This window comes from Gossypium hirsutum, chromosome D11 (assembly GCF_007990345.1).
Source record: "Gossypium hirsutum isolate 1008001.06 chromosome D11, Gossypium_hirsutum_v2.1, whole genome shotgun sequence".
NCBI classification, from domain to species: Eukaryota; Viridiplantae; Streptophyta; class Magnoliopsida; order Malvales; family Malvaceae; genus Gossypium; species Gossypium hirsutum.
Window position 1 is genome coordinate 68,103,794 of NC_053447.1, and position 15,224 is coordinate 68,119,017.

Consider the following 15,224-nt stretch of genomic DNA (forward strand, 5'->3'; position numbering starts at 1 on the left):
TTGTAAAAAAGTTTCCGTAAATTTATTCCATCCTCTTAGGTACGGTCCTCAAAATACTTCCAAATATTTTATTGTACTAACTTTATTATACTTTGACCCGTGCATTTGCAAACACCGCTATTCTAAATTCTTATATATTTTTGGTGTATTATTTTAATATAAACAATAACCCCTTTACCACTCCCTTGGCCCACTTTAGCTACAGACCCCTGCTTCAAACGAATTGGGTCAGTGGTCCGACCTTCCCCACTACCTCCAGCCTCAACGAAGACACCCTTTCCTTTTTTATTAGCTTCCAGAATTATCTCCCTTATTTCCTCCCATCATTCCCCAATATCATTGACAGAATCAAGAACTTTAAATCTGGAATCCCCAATCAAAACCCCCGAATTAGCGTTGCCTGGCTTCCAAGGATCCCTAAAATTACGCCTTAACTTTCTCTCCACAAGCATCCTTGGTCCGTAGACTGGTGACTCCTCTGGTCTATCATCTTCCACCATCACCTGCCATATCCGCCATAGAGTGTTTCGCATAAGCCCTCGAAGCCCCCCTGTTCTTGTTGGAGTTGGAATCCTCAATTGTAAAAGTCGCTGTATAAAATATTTCAACCATTAATCAAACAATAACAGAGAAACTTAACTAAATAGGAGAAAAAATCAATTTGTACGAAAGGGCTAGTGAAGTAGTTTACACAATTATTGCTTCTTCCCTGATCGGTCCGTTATAAAATTGAAAATGTTTTGCATCCTTTTAGGGTGCGGCCCTTCTTCCTCTGTTTCCACGTCGATATCACGTTTTCGTTTTACAAGGGAAGTGCTGCCTGCGGATCCATCGTTTTCAGTAGAGTGATGATGGATATGTTCCAAGTTTGGAGAAGATTGAATGGCATGGCACTGCAGCTCTTCTATTTCTTCCAAATCTTTCTCATACATTATTCTAACACCACACTTCTTCACCTTAACAGAAGGATACCCTTTTGGAGAAGATTGGAAAGACATCTCAAGCGATAAATTATTGGTTTCACATTTATCCTTTAAGGATAATGCCGAGAAATAACGAAGATAAAGGTGGTCCTTCGTTATGCATCGTCCAACAAAATTAAGGAAACTGAAATCGACCTTTCGACTATTTTTAACTTGAAAAACAGATCCATTACTACTAGATTGTCCAGAATATCTAGAATGGATATAAGTTGGACCACCGATAACCTTTATCTCGGAACCTTTATCATCGCCGAAAATGCAGCAGAAAGCAACTCCAATCCATCGACTGTCATTCTGAATATTGAGAGGCAAAGGTATTTCGATTACAGAGCCGCCTCTCTGTTGGCTGAACCATTCTGGGATTTCATTTCCAGGTATAATAACATCAAATCTTTCTCTTGATTTCGCAAATGCCTGCAAATTAAAACATCAGTCGTTCTTGAATTTGCAAAATAAAATATCGGTGGTTTTGTAACTAAAACCATGAAAAAGAATAGATCAATCAATCAACCTTAATATGTGTTTTCAGCAATGTTATTGCACTCATGTTCTCAGCCAATCTGTTGCTGTTAATGGCTAAAAAGTAAGACCAATTATGTTTCCAATCACTTGTCTTCCGTGTTAGAAGCACAGGCAACGATTCAAGCTCTCTGCAATTACACACTCCAAGATATTGAAGATTGGAAAGACGAGCAAGAGACGCAGCTATGCTGGTGAAATTGTTACCATTAAGATACAGAACTTTCAATGAGGATAGACCAGAAATATCACTAGGAATATCTCCTTCACCCATATTGCACAGGCCGCAACTTGACAAACTAAGTTCTTCAAGCTTGGAGAGTCCGGTCAGAGATGCCGGTATTCTGTTGAAATTGTTATCTCTAAGATCAAGAAATGCCAAAGAGGATAGACAAGAAATAGCACTAGGAATATCTCCTTCACCAAGATTGCAGCCCCTTACTGCCAACTTTGTTAATGAACTCAAACCGGATAATGAAGCTAGCATTGAAGCTATGGAATTCATCCTTCCTCTTTGGCTTACCTTGAAAAGAGAAAGGAGATTTCTTTTTAACTTGCACGGACCCTTGCATCCATCGAAATATAGAACTTTAAGATTTTTCAATTGAGAAATGAAGGATGGTGGTTCTTTTATGGCTGTTTTACTCAAGTCAAGCCCTTCCAAAGATTCTGCTTGATGCAAACTCTCCGGCAAATATTCAACTTTATAACAATCATAAAGATGAAGAGTTTTTAGATGTTCCATTTTCCCATCAATCTCTGGAAACCTTGCAAGATTTGAGCAACCCGAAAGAATTAAAGTTTCAAGGGATTCCATTCCAATTTTGGTTGGAAGACTCCTAAGACTTTTGCAATCTCTTATATTCAAAAGTTTAAGTCTCTTAAGCACTCCAAGTGATGGATGAACATCTACTAATCTAGTACAACCTTCCATAATTAAAACTTCGAGATATGGGGCTGTTGTGAAGTTTGTTGTCTTGATGAGATTTTGGGACCCTTTAAGGTTGATTATTTTCAACTTATACAAGGGCTGTGGAAAACAATAATAGATTAGAGAGAAAAGAGAAAACAACATAATTAACCTCATTATTATTATTATTATTATTATTATTATCTAGTTCAGATTTTAATCGTTTATAATATTAAACAAATTAATTGGTTATATTAAAATAAGCTAAAACATAAGGATTAGATGAATTTAATTCTTACTCTATTTCCCTTCCACAGTTGTTCAATGCGACTATATGGTAAGAGAAGTGCGACAAGGTTGTCCGGTTGAAAGCTTGAAGGCAATGATCTTAAAGGATATTTTGTCCAATCTAAAAGTCGTAGCTCATCAGAAAGATATTTGAGATCATCACAATTTGAGAGGCAAAGCACTCTGAGCAATCTCAATCTTTTCATCTTCGAGAAGACATCGTCACTCAAATTGAGCATCCTGCTTGATTCCCTAAAAACCACGGGCAAACAGAAAATGAGCATTAAAATATACAAAAACATTCAATACCTAAAAGCTATGTTTCTCCAATACTATTTTTCAAGGACTTTTATCCGATACTTATATCTAACATGTGTCCAAATATAAGCATTGATATATGATCCTTCAAGAACTCTTTAAATACATGAAAAGGACTTTTAAAAAAATCATACATACCCAATTTAGACATATATATATATATCAAACACTCACTTTTGACTTCGAATTACTTAAAGCTTTAGAAACTATAAATAAATCTTGAATTATATTAGTGCAATGATAATGCGTAATTCTATTTTTAAAAACTTTGATGACATATTAAAATCTTACTCTCTGTGATATACTATCCGTACATTAAATATAAGCACTTAATATTAGCAATGATATATCTCTATCGTGTTTCTTTTGAAAGATTAATGCGTTGCTAGATAAATTTCATAAAAATAATATTAAATATTAAGCATTAAAGGTATTTTCATTGATTTTTATTGGATACTTTTACTAAAAAAAAACCAATAACAATATTAATAATACACATCATAAATGTATATATATATTTTCTTACCCTTGATTGTCGATGATTATGCCTTCAATTATTTCCGTAACCTAAAAAAAGTAAGAATAGAGACTAAATTATTTTAATTAAAGTAAAACATTTCCAATGAGAGGATGGAATTAATTACTTATTTTTTCAAATCCTTATTAACAGTTACCATCAACAAAAGGAATTCATCTCAATGCTATTGAACGTCACTTTTTTATGGACTGCTATATTAATCAACTGTACTAAGCCTTACTCCATTTTATTCCAGAAATAAAGTAAAACATTTTCTAATGAGAGTAAATCAATCAAATTAAACACTTATTTTATAAATCCTTATTAATATTTATATTCAACAAATGGAAATTATCTTAAAGCTACTCAATGTCACTTAAGGATTGATATGTAAACCAATTAAACTAAGCTTTGGATTTACATCATATATTGATAAAAAGAAAACTTTATATGTAATTTTTGTTGAATGATTTACCGTATTTTTTGTTAGGACATGATGGACATCCCTTTCCTTCCACAATCTACAACGTTTTCCAGGTTCATCAACACATTTTTCTTCAACAATTTTTCTTCCCATTTCTTGCAACAAGGCATGCATCCGCAAATATTGGTTGTCATCACCGACTTTTATGAGAGATTTCTTAATGAGAACATCGATTCCAATATCTGGAAAACACTCACAACCATCCAATACTTTCATTACCAAATCTTTCTCCTCCCCATTGAAAAAGCATGCTATATCTAGAAATATATTCTTCTCCCTTTCTTCCAATCCATCAAAGCTAATTCTTAGTGTGTCAAGAATTTCTTTGTTAGAATCTTGATTAAGTCTTTCGATTGCACTTCTCCATTGAATTATATCTCTACCGCACAAAAATGAACCCAAAACTTCAAGAGCTAAGGGCAGACCATCAGCATAATGTACAACTTGTTTAGAAAGCTCAATGAAGTCATATTTCGGCGTTGTATCACTATCAAAAGCTTTCAAATTGAAAAGCCTAAGTGCATCGTTGGGATTCAGTGTTGTAGGCTTATACACATCATCGATTCGATAAGATCTGAGCAAATGTTCATCTCTTGTTGTTACAATGATCCTACTCCCTAAACTGAACCAATCACGCCTTCCAACCAAGCATTTCAAGTGTTGTACGTTATCAACATCATCAAGAACAACAAGAACCTTATTTCTAGACAACCTATGGCTAATTATGGCATTCCCTTCATGAACATTGAAAAAATTGAAGCATTCGTCTGGAAAGATTTGAGAAAGGAGTTGTTTCTGTAAAGAAACAAGTCCATGTTTGTTTGAAACTTCTCGAACATCAGCAAGAAAGCATTTACCTTCGAAATGAGGTAACATTTGAGTGTAAGCAACTTTTGCAAGAGTTGTTTTACCGATGCCACCCATTCCGCAAATTCCTATAATGCGGACATCGTCTTCCCCAATGTTTATTTTCGAATGCAACTCCTCCAAAGGTAAACTAATTCCAACCAACTCATCATGAACAATCAGATATGTCTGACATAGTTTTGCTGAAATCTTCTTAACAACGTCTCCGATAAACTTTGATTCATGCCTACAAAGAAATTAAATTCTGATGTTATCTTTCAAATGAACTTTTTCATTTTTAGGTAAGTGAATCATGAAATATAATGTAGTTGGAAGCAAACAAAAACAAGAATAAGACAGCAAGATCTGTTATAGCATCAAAATACACAACTTGCTCGTTAGTTGATCTAACGCCCACTTCAGATTTGTTAAATTTTGTCATCAATCAGTATTTGTATTAGTGGTTTAGTGTCTTAGTGTTGTTTGTGAGGTCTTGGGTTTAAGTCATGTTTTTATTTTGGGGAATTAAATTATTTTTGTTAGACCTAGGTTAATTGTTTTGGTTGGTGGTGTGGGATTGGGTTTTGTTTTAAACTCTTAAAAAACGATGGTAAGTTAGCAGGTTGTTGGATTAGATTTGAGAGGGATTTTGTTCTTATTTTTATTCTTTTATTCTTTTTATTTTAGGTTGTTGGCTTCTTTACCTTCTTGTTTCGGTTCTTTTGTTACTTCTTTATGGTGTAGCTTCTATTTGGTTGGCCCCAATCCTTAGCGGTAAGGTTCTATCATCTTTTACTGTGTTCTTTTGTGAAATTGTTCGTTGGGCATTTGGGGATTTCGGAATTTTGTTTGTATGGTGCGAAATTTGTATTTTTTTGTGTTATCTAATTAATCCGCTATGTTTTAGGAGAAGTTCAAGATGCGTTTTGTGTTCCTCCAGCGACTTAGGATTTGCATAGAAGCTGTTCGTTTAATGGTAAGTATGTGGATGTATTTTTGGAGGGTTGTATAAGCTCGGTTGTGGTCAATTCTTTGTTAGATTTCGCAAATCATTATTAAAATTGGTTGTGTTAATTGTCAATTTAGGTGGGGGATTACTCATTTTTGGAATCGTATTCGGATGTGTAATGACCCGAAAAACAACAAATGACAAAAGTTGAAAAACTGCACTGTCGACGCCACATGGCCCTGTGAGAAATTATGTAGCCACAAAGTCTGGGCCATTTGGACCCGTGTTGCCCACACGGTCGTGTGTGAGACTGTATGGGCCCAATATTTTGAATTTTCCCTAGTGCCATAAACATCATTTGGGTCGAACGTATGTTATAAATTAAGTAAAATCTATAATATGCTATGTATGATCTGATATACGGTAAGCATGACTTGAGTTTGATATTAAGCATGTATGACATATACATTTTCGACATCTATGATTACTATATGTTTGTGCATTTGGGGATGGGATTGTGTATATGGAGGAAGTGTGAACAGATATATTTCTACCGTATTTGGTGGCACAACCATACATATTTATGTAAACGGCGATAAATCGCTTAATAAACTGGCAACTCAACTACAAATAATTTGAAAAGTGTCATACCGACGCTAAATGGTGTGTAGGGATGGATGAGTATATAATGTCATATATGGTGCCTTGGGATGATCGGAGATGATGTGTAGCGGGTGGGGGTAGAACTATAAATTTGCATCTATTATGTTCTAATAAGCTCTGTTTCTAATATATGTATGTCTAAATGATTTCTGTATGTGATGTTACACATTGGGTTTCGAAAACTCACTCTCTGTTTGACTGTCACTTTCAAGTAACCCTCAGACTTAGGCGGACTAGTGCGATTGAAGCTTGGTTATAATATTTTGATTTCTTCTAACTTACTTAAAATTTGGAATTTACGTGTTTTAAAAAATTTGGTCTGTCTTTGGTCATTTTGGGACTGTTTAAATTATTGGACTTTACTTTATGATTTTAATTGTTTTATTGTTTTTGGTGGGATTATAATATGTTATGCGAAATGTTGATTTAAAAATATTAAACTGTGTTTTAAAAACTGTACTTAAATAAGATTTTTCCCCTGCAAACTCAAATGTTTTAAAAATATACTTATGTATAAACGACGATTTTAATAATCAGATAAGAAAGATAAGCTTACAAACAAATCAGATTTTTATGTAACGAAAGTTAACGACGTTTTGTAAAACTAATGTACTCAGGGTTTTTATATAATTTACAGTAATATCTCCGGATCTAACCATAACGTTTAGACCAAGTTTAGAGTGTTACAACTAAAATATGATAATTCTCAATTAAAAACAAAGTTATAAAAAATAACATGCAATCCAAAATAATAATAATAATAATTTTTTTAGTCATTAAAACTAGGAAATAGAGAAGAAAAGAAAGAAATACCTATTATGTAAATGCCATCCCTTGATGTTAGCCACTTCAGTCAAAGCATTTCGCCACTTTTGGATCTTGTCTTTATTTTCTTTGCATCTTTCTTCGTGTTTGGAGAAGGCTTCTTCAACTTTTCCTTTTTGTTTTCTTAAATCAGAGGGATCCACATCGTAGAAAATTGGAAATACTTTATGACCCTTGTCATTTTTTTGTTTAACAATCTCGGCAAGCTCCTCCAAGCACCAACCTGAAAAGGCATAGGTTTCCGAAAAAACGATTACCGAGCACCATGATTGCTGAATTGCGTTGAAGAGTTCCGGTGCGATCTCTTCACCAGCTTCCAACTTTGGATCATCTCTAAAAGTGACAATCCCATTTCTATTTAGAGCATCGTAGAGATGATCTGTAAAGTTCTTGCGAGTATCTTCACCTCTAAAACTCAAGAAAACATCGTATTTCTTTCTAGAAATGGATGAGGAAGTCGAAAGTAATGACGACATGAGGATGTATGAGAAGAAAAATATATGTGAATGTAATGTTCAAAATCAGAAAACAGATGGCTCAATACCTCAGAAACAAAGTAGAAACAGTAAGTATATGAGGGAAAAACAGAGGACTTCGTAAGGAATTTCTGTGTACTTTGCCAAATGAATCTATCAGTATAATAATAGCTATGAAAGGGAGTAGGTGTGGAAATTCGGGGTTATAGGTGTGGAGCCTACAATTATTATAAAGTGAAGTGTTGGAAATTCTATTGTAAATTTGACGTTTTACTTTATTATTCAAAATAATAACTAATTAACTAATATTTATTAAGTGATAATTAATATACTTAAAATTCTATTAAAAAAATAATTCTATTTTATATCAATAAAATTAACATAACTTTTGTTTATGTCAAAAAAAAAATTTAATAATGATAAATTATAATTATAATTATCACAAATTTTTTTCCCTATATTTTATTCTTAAGGTTCTATTGAAGTTATAACTCAATTTTAACATTAGTACAAGTTTTTTAAATTAATAATTGTAATTATTTTTAGATGGGTAATTATCACAACTTCTATTAAATTATACTTATTTTATTTTGATAAAATGCCTAAAATTATCCATAACGCTTCCCCAACCCTTATAAATGCACTTCAACATGCTTGAACATACATCCTCTTGCATTAGCAATAATATCGATGTCAACCGAGTTAAACTCAGTCAGCAATTATAATTTTTTTAAATGTATAATTATCAAAAGTTTTATTTTGTTTCAACTTTCTTTAACCAATAATTCTAAATTAAATATTATAATTATTTTTAAATATAAATTTAATAATATGAACGAAAACAAATGGTATTCTCGTCAATTCAAAATCAAAATTCCTATTAAATTATAATTTATTTTTAAATATGAATTAGTAATATAAAAAAATAGAGGTTATTTTCAAAATTATTTCAAACTCCTTGTTATATATATATATACAAATTACGCACTCATCTTCCTTTCTAATAAATTAACAAGTGCCAAATTATTCAACTCCGCTTGATTAGTGCTGTTCAAATCTGCTTTAACTTTACCTCCATAATACGCGGAGACCACGAAAAGCACTCATTCCTTAATACCATAGTTCCCACGACGCCACTATTGAAAACAAAGGCATTTCTATTGGTCAAAAGTCTCCAGCGGGCCATAGCAAAAAGATTACCCCATTCACAGAAAAAGCAGCTTGAGTTTCGGAGAAATTCACCGTTCTCCCATTTCCTAGTGCCCAATAGACACCATCCACTACATCTTCCCAAATATTGGACAAAGCCCTCCAGAAAAAAGTTTCTATCTTTTCTTGATTGGTTCAACATTCATTAAAATAGTTTCCAAGGCTCTTTACCCATTGCCTTAACAAATTTGCATTGGCTGAAAATTTTCAACTTTGGTGGCAACAACTTCAATAGAGAAATTCCATCATGGTTTGGTCACTTTGCTGAGTTTCGAGTCTTACAGTTGCACATTAACAATTTCAGTGGCACTAAAAAATATATAAACCAACACTTTAGTTTTAGCTCATTCGTACATCTCACAAAGAAATTAAGGATGAGGAGATATCTAACTCTACTATTCGCCAACTATGGGATTATGGAGGTGACTATGAGTTTTTTACACCAATTAAGAGTTGCATTGAAAATCTTACATTTTTTAGGAATATTATTAAAGCAGGTTATTCCAATTAGCTTATCTAAGAAGTTGGCTTAATTGACATCAATTAATTGGTAGATGGCTCAATTGTCATAAATAGAAAAAAAATATTTACTCTTAACTTTGCTAGAGCTAAACTTAATGGTTATTGTTTTAAAGTCATGCTTCAATATTTAAACAATTGTTCATAGAAATTGAATAAGAATGAACGAATAAAACAATAGCCATGAATTGCTTACATTTGAGATTGTTATCATCGAGATACCAAGTGTTGAGCATAGTTAAAATTTCGATTTCTGTAGGTATATATACTTCCCTCTAAATTGTTGATATACAAGGATAAAAGCTTCAACTTTTTGCACTTGAATAAGCTATTTGGAATTCTATTAAAAATTTGATTCTCACTCAATTTTAACTTTTCTAGTTTTGACAAATTTCCCAAATAGATGGATAAGACCAGTGAAGTTGTTAATGTGCAACTATAAGACTTGAAGTTCAGCGATGTGACCAAACGACAATGGAATTTCTCCATTGAAGTCGTTAACCCCAAACTTCAAAAATTTCAGTCGATACAAATTTGTTAACGCAATAGGGAAAGAACTATGGGAACTGTTTTCATGAATTTAGAGCCACGCAAGGAAAGATAGATTTTCCAATTGAGATGAAATGGTGCCTGCGATATTCATGCTTGATAAATTTAGAGTGGTGATTTTGTGGTGTCTGGATCCGTATGTGAGACCAATTCGGTTATAAATAGAGGTAGAAGTAGACCAATTTGATTATTAAGAGGTTGTAAGGATCATGAGTTATATGAGAATTCAGTTCTAGAATGGCAGGTTGATCAGTGGTGATTTTGGGTGAATTCACAGACAAAATAGCCTCAAAGGTTACTATTTGGCAGAGAATGAGATACACTGTAAAAGCCAATTCCACTAATTATCCTCTTGGATTTCAACACCTGATAAGGCTCTCACCCAAAAAAGAGCTCTAAGCTTGGCAAGAAAGAGAGTCTCTTCAACCAGAACAAGTTTCGCATTAAAAGTAAAATCGTTACGCGGCAGTCATATCGACCATAACCCCGCTGCACAGCAGAGGAGCCACCACTGTTTAATATCACCATTAAACATCCAGCCATTGCATTCAACAAAAAAAACAAGGATTGATGGTGATAGACAGCCTTCAATCCCCCCACAACGACAAAGTACAGTACCAAAAATTACGCATCAAGGAACAACTAAACAATAAATGGTCTGACGTTTCCAGATCAGAGCTACACCAAGCTGGGAAGTTGAGAATGAGATCAAAGAAATGCAAGAGAAAGTTGATACTTTGCAAGATCCCAGTTCGTTCATCGCCGAGGGAAAAGCTTATAATTATTCTCTTCTTTTAACAACATATTATCTTTAATATTTAAAACAAGGATAAACTGCACTTTTAGTTTTCATTTTGTCCCCAAGTAACAAAATGATAACATGGTATTAATTATGTAAATGGTTATTTTTAAATCCTTAATCATATGGTCCCCCAAGGTTTTTACATTGTTTTGTTTCTTTTGTCACCCAACCGATAGTTGAGTAACAAAATAATAATATGACATTTTTTAATTGTCATAATAATAAATTTAGCTCTTAATGTTGATATATTCTATCAATTTGGACATGATTATATATAAAAGTTATAAAAAAATTAAAACAATAAAAAATTCAAAAAAATATATAAAAATAAGTAAGAATTCAAAAAAATTATATAAAAAATTAAAAAAATGATGAGAGATACATAAAAATATAAAAAAAAAACTTCAAAATTTTAAAAATAAAAAATTGTTAAAATTATAAAAATCAGTAGCCCACCACCACACATCAGTCAACATCTGATATATATTTTTTGTGTTTCAAGTGTCAATTGCCATGTAAATCACTAGTGGTTTATAGACATGACAAAGGTTCACGACTATTGTAAAATCCCATGAGCAAATAGAAGTTGTAAATTAATGTATATATATATATATATATATATAATTAAAATATCTATTAATATATATAAATTTGTTGTCCTTAATGATCATTTTGCATTTTTATTACATATCATCTCACCATCATAAGTGAGTTATTGAACCATCATAAGTGAGTTTACCTTCAATAACATATCTCATCATTAATTTTATCTCACTGCTATAGTATTTAATTTTATTACTACCTTAACTGTATATTTAATCTCTTTAGAAATAATTTCACCATTCATCCAAATAAACCTTGTGTAAGTCTCTAGGATCTTATTTCCTTTTCGCTCCATAGCAAGGCAACTATTAATTTATTTGTAGCCTTAAAAAATTTTAATTTTAGGAAAAAGGTCAATATATAAAAGTCTTAAATTTTGTTATCTATATATATATATATTATAAATTATCACATGATAAGTTCTTTTTACTTTAGATATATATAATAAGGGGAAGGATGACATGTAAGACTAACATAATTTTGCATGCTTTCTTAACTCTATTTTTGTAATTGATATTTTATATTCACATGTAATTATTATCTATTGTTATTTCAAATCAATTAAGTAAATTATAAAATGATCATTAAATTATTAATTTTTTATTTAATCACTAAATTTTTTGAAATAAAATATTATGATCACTTTTCCGTTAATTACAGTTTATTAATTTAATAATAAATTTAGCCTTCAAAATCTACTTTTCAGAAAAAAAGTTATTAAATGAATAGTGAGGTGTTAAGGAATTGTATACAATTATTAAAAGAAGTTTGATAGGTAAATTAGAGAGGACAGAGCTTTTGATGATATCTAGTGACTGAGATTTGGAGTTTAGATACACAAGGTTGACATGAAGCAATGGTGGAGTTGGAAGGCAGTGTTATTAAATACTAAATAATTGTTTTGTGAAAATGGGATATTTTTACTTTTTATCCATTACATATCACTGTTCCTGTCTTCCTTTCCATGTTTTTGTAAAAAACAGATTCCCACCATTCTTTTCTCTTTGGTAAATGTTGATTGCTGAGAGGACAATCTTTTTGCACATTCCCGAACTCTATGGACATGATTTTTTGCATCTCAATCAAAGGTTTGAAAAGTTGAAATTATATTTAGGATTTTATTTTACTTCCAAATGATATCCTAGTATTGAACTTTCATGCTCGTATTATGGACACGAATATACATTAAGAATACTTAATTATGGTAAATAAGAATCTATTTGTACGATTAAACAAAAACAGGGAAAAAGAGAAACTTAATTAAATAGAAGAAAAAATCTTGAAAAGGCTAGTCAAGTCGTTTACCACAAGTAGTTTAACATTTGATAATTTCATTCTATTGGTTTTTAAGTTGAATACTTCATTCATTTGAAACAATCATAATTGTGCATCAATTATGAAAGAAGTCAGAAGAAAATTGTGCACTAATCAAATGCAATTTTCTTCAATTTTATCGTGTCTTTGAGTTGGAGGAAAAGATGGTCCAATTGAGATACACTTGAAAAGTTTAATGATGAATTGAAATGAATTCACTATTATGTCATGTCAACACTGTTAAATTAATGGTTCAATCAGCATTTTGCGTTAAAAAATTCATAATTTGACTTAATAAAATGTTGAGAGCCATATTACTAAAAAGAAATGAATACGGGTCAACTTGTCAAATTTTATAAACACTAAGAATCTTTTTTTTTTATCATTTTGCCTAATTTTAAAGGTTTTATTTACATTACAATTAAATTACTATTTGAATTTGCATTTTAAAAACAACATTCATTTCAATATGTATAATTTACATTACATTACATGATAAAAACAACTAATTATATTTTGCTAATTCCCTAAATTCGTCGGAGCCTATAATTGCTAAAGTGTCCGCTTCCATTCCAACTTGATGACTTTTGTTGGTCCCCCACTTGCATGATCCTTTGAGCAGACTTTCATGCTTCCATTGGTCTAGGGGACAAACATAAAACACCATCACTATTTTTGTTGCATTGAGATCATCTATATTAACTTACCTCAAATTGAGAAATTTTTGTTGATATCACATAAATACAATCATTGAAAATCTTACTCATATCGACCAAAAATCATATTTTTATTTCTCTAAACAACAACATTAGACAATAACAAAAATGAAATTATAGAATTTTGAAAAAAAAATTGGATATGAAAATGTCTCTAACACGAAAAAGATTTTCCAAATAATTAAAAGAGCGTACTTTATTTTTATATTTAAACAAATGTTAAAAATAAATGTCTAAACTTAAAAAACTTTGTGAAAAATATAAATTGAAGAGTTGGAATAATATTATTTATACTTCAAGCCATGAAATTTAAATGGTTCTTTTGTTAGAAGGAATTAAACCTATTTAAGTACTATTAAAGATTTATATTTAATCTTTTAAATGTATAAAAAATAATTTTGACTGATTAAATTAAACACATAAATTGGTTTCAAATAAAAATAAAATGGTTTTTAACTCAGCCGAAATTATGATCTAATCCTCATTAAAGGATTTTCACCTTATTATTACCTGTATCATCGTCAAAGCTATCTACTTTTCTCCAAATTTCTATCTCAATTGATTATATTTACTTCAACCTAAAAATAAAATATAGATGTAAGTGAATATATATAATGAGAATAAAATTTTAATAAAAAAACCAATCAAAATGTACACATTTCAATTATGTAAAAAGAAATGAATTAAGTGAATAAAATTTTAAATGGTACTTTTTTAAAAAAAAAATAGTACATAATAAAATGATCATATCTCATATGCAAATAAGTCTAGAATGATTACTTTAAATGAAATAAAAGATGTAAACAAGGTAAATGAGTAAAAAAATTTAGTAGGACAAGGTTGGTTAAGTAATTTACCATAGCTAATGCGTCTCTCCGGATTGGCCAATTATGAAAAATTGAAAAAAAGTTGCATCCGTTTTGGTTGCGGCCCTTCTTCCTCCGCTTCATCGTAGATATTTGGTTTCTATTTTGTGTGAGAAGTGCTACCTACTGATCCATGGTTGTGAGCAGAGTGTTGGTGGATGTGTTCTAAATTTGGAGAATATTGAGTGGTATGGCACTGCAACTCTTTTATCTCTTCCAAATCTTTCTCATACACTATTCTAACACCACACTTCTTCACCTTAACACATCCCATGAAAGACACCGCATTTTTTATCTAAGCAATGTGTTGTCCATAAATTAGTGGTTTCACAGTCGTCATATGTATACTCCAAGGAAGGATATAATTTATCACGCGACCAATAACGAAGTAAAAGATGATCTTTCATTATTGGTTCACGCAGCCCCCAGCCTCTCTCATCAATCCGTCGATAATTTCTACCTCGAAAAATAGATCCATTACAGCTGGCATGTTCAGAATTTCTACAATAGATATATGCTCCACAATCGATATATTCGTCATCCCTTGAAGCATCATTATTGACAAAAATGCAGCAGCAAGCAACTCCAATCCATTGACTATCTTTCTGAAGGCTGATAGGCAGGGGTATGTTAATTGAAGAGTCACTTGTTTGTTGGCTAAACCATTCTGGGATTTCACTTCCGGGCATAATAATATCAAACATTAATCTTGAATTTGCAAATGCCTGCAAAATAAAACACAAGTCGTTTGGTAACTAAAACCATAAATTCTCAAGTATGAGATTTTGTAAGGGAGAAAATAGAGATTAATCGACCTTAAGCCGTTCTTTCAGCAGTGTTAATGCATTCATATTCTCGGCCAATTTGA

General features: G+C 31.6%; 1 protein-coding gene across 1 annotated transcript; it reads right to left on the bottom strand.

Moving 5' to 3' along the window:
- LOC107935690 (disease resistance protein RUN1) lies at positions 1-7,908 on the bottom strand. Its single transcript, XM_041104433.1, has 8 exons — positions 7,263-7,908; positions 5,224-5,231; positions 4,011-5,112; positions 3,545-3,585; positions 2,695-2,952; positions 1,495-2,584; positions 692-1,397; positions 1-590 (listed from the first exon to the last, which is right to left on the bottom strand). Exons 1-7 carry the CDS (start codon positions 7,776-7,778, stop codon positions 696-698), a joined length of 3,717 nt encoding a protein of 1,238 aa, XP_040960367.1. The 5' UTR covers positions 7,779-7,908; the 3' UTR covers positions 1-590; positions 692-695.
- Between the last annotated feature and the right edge of the window lie 7,316 nt (positions 7,909-15,224).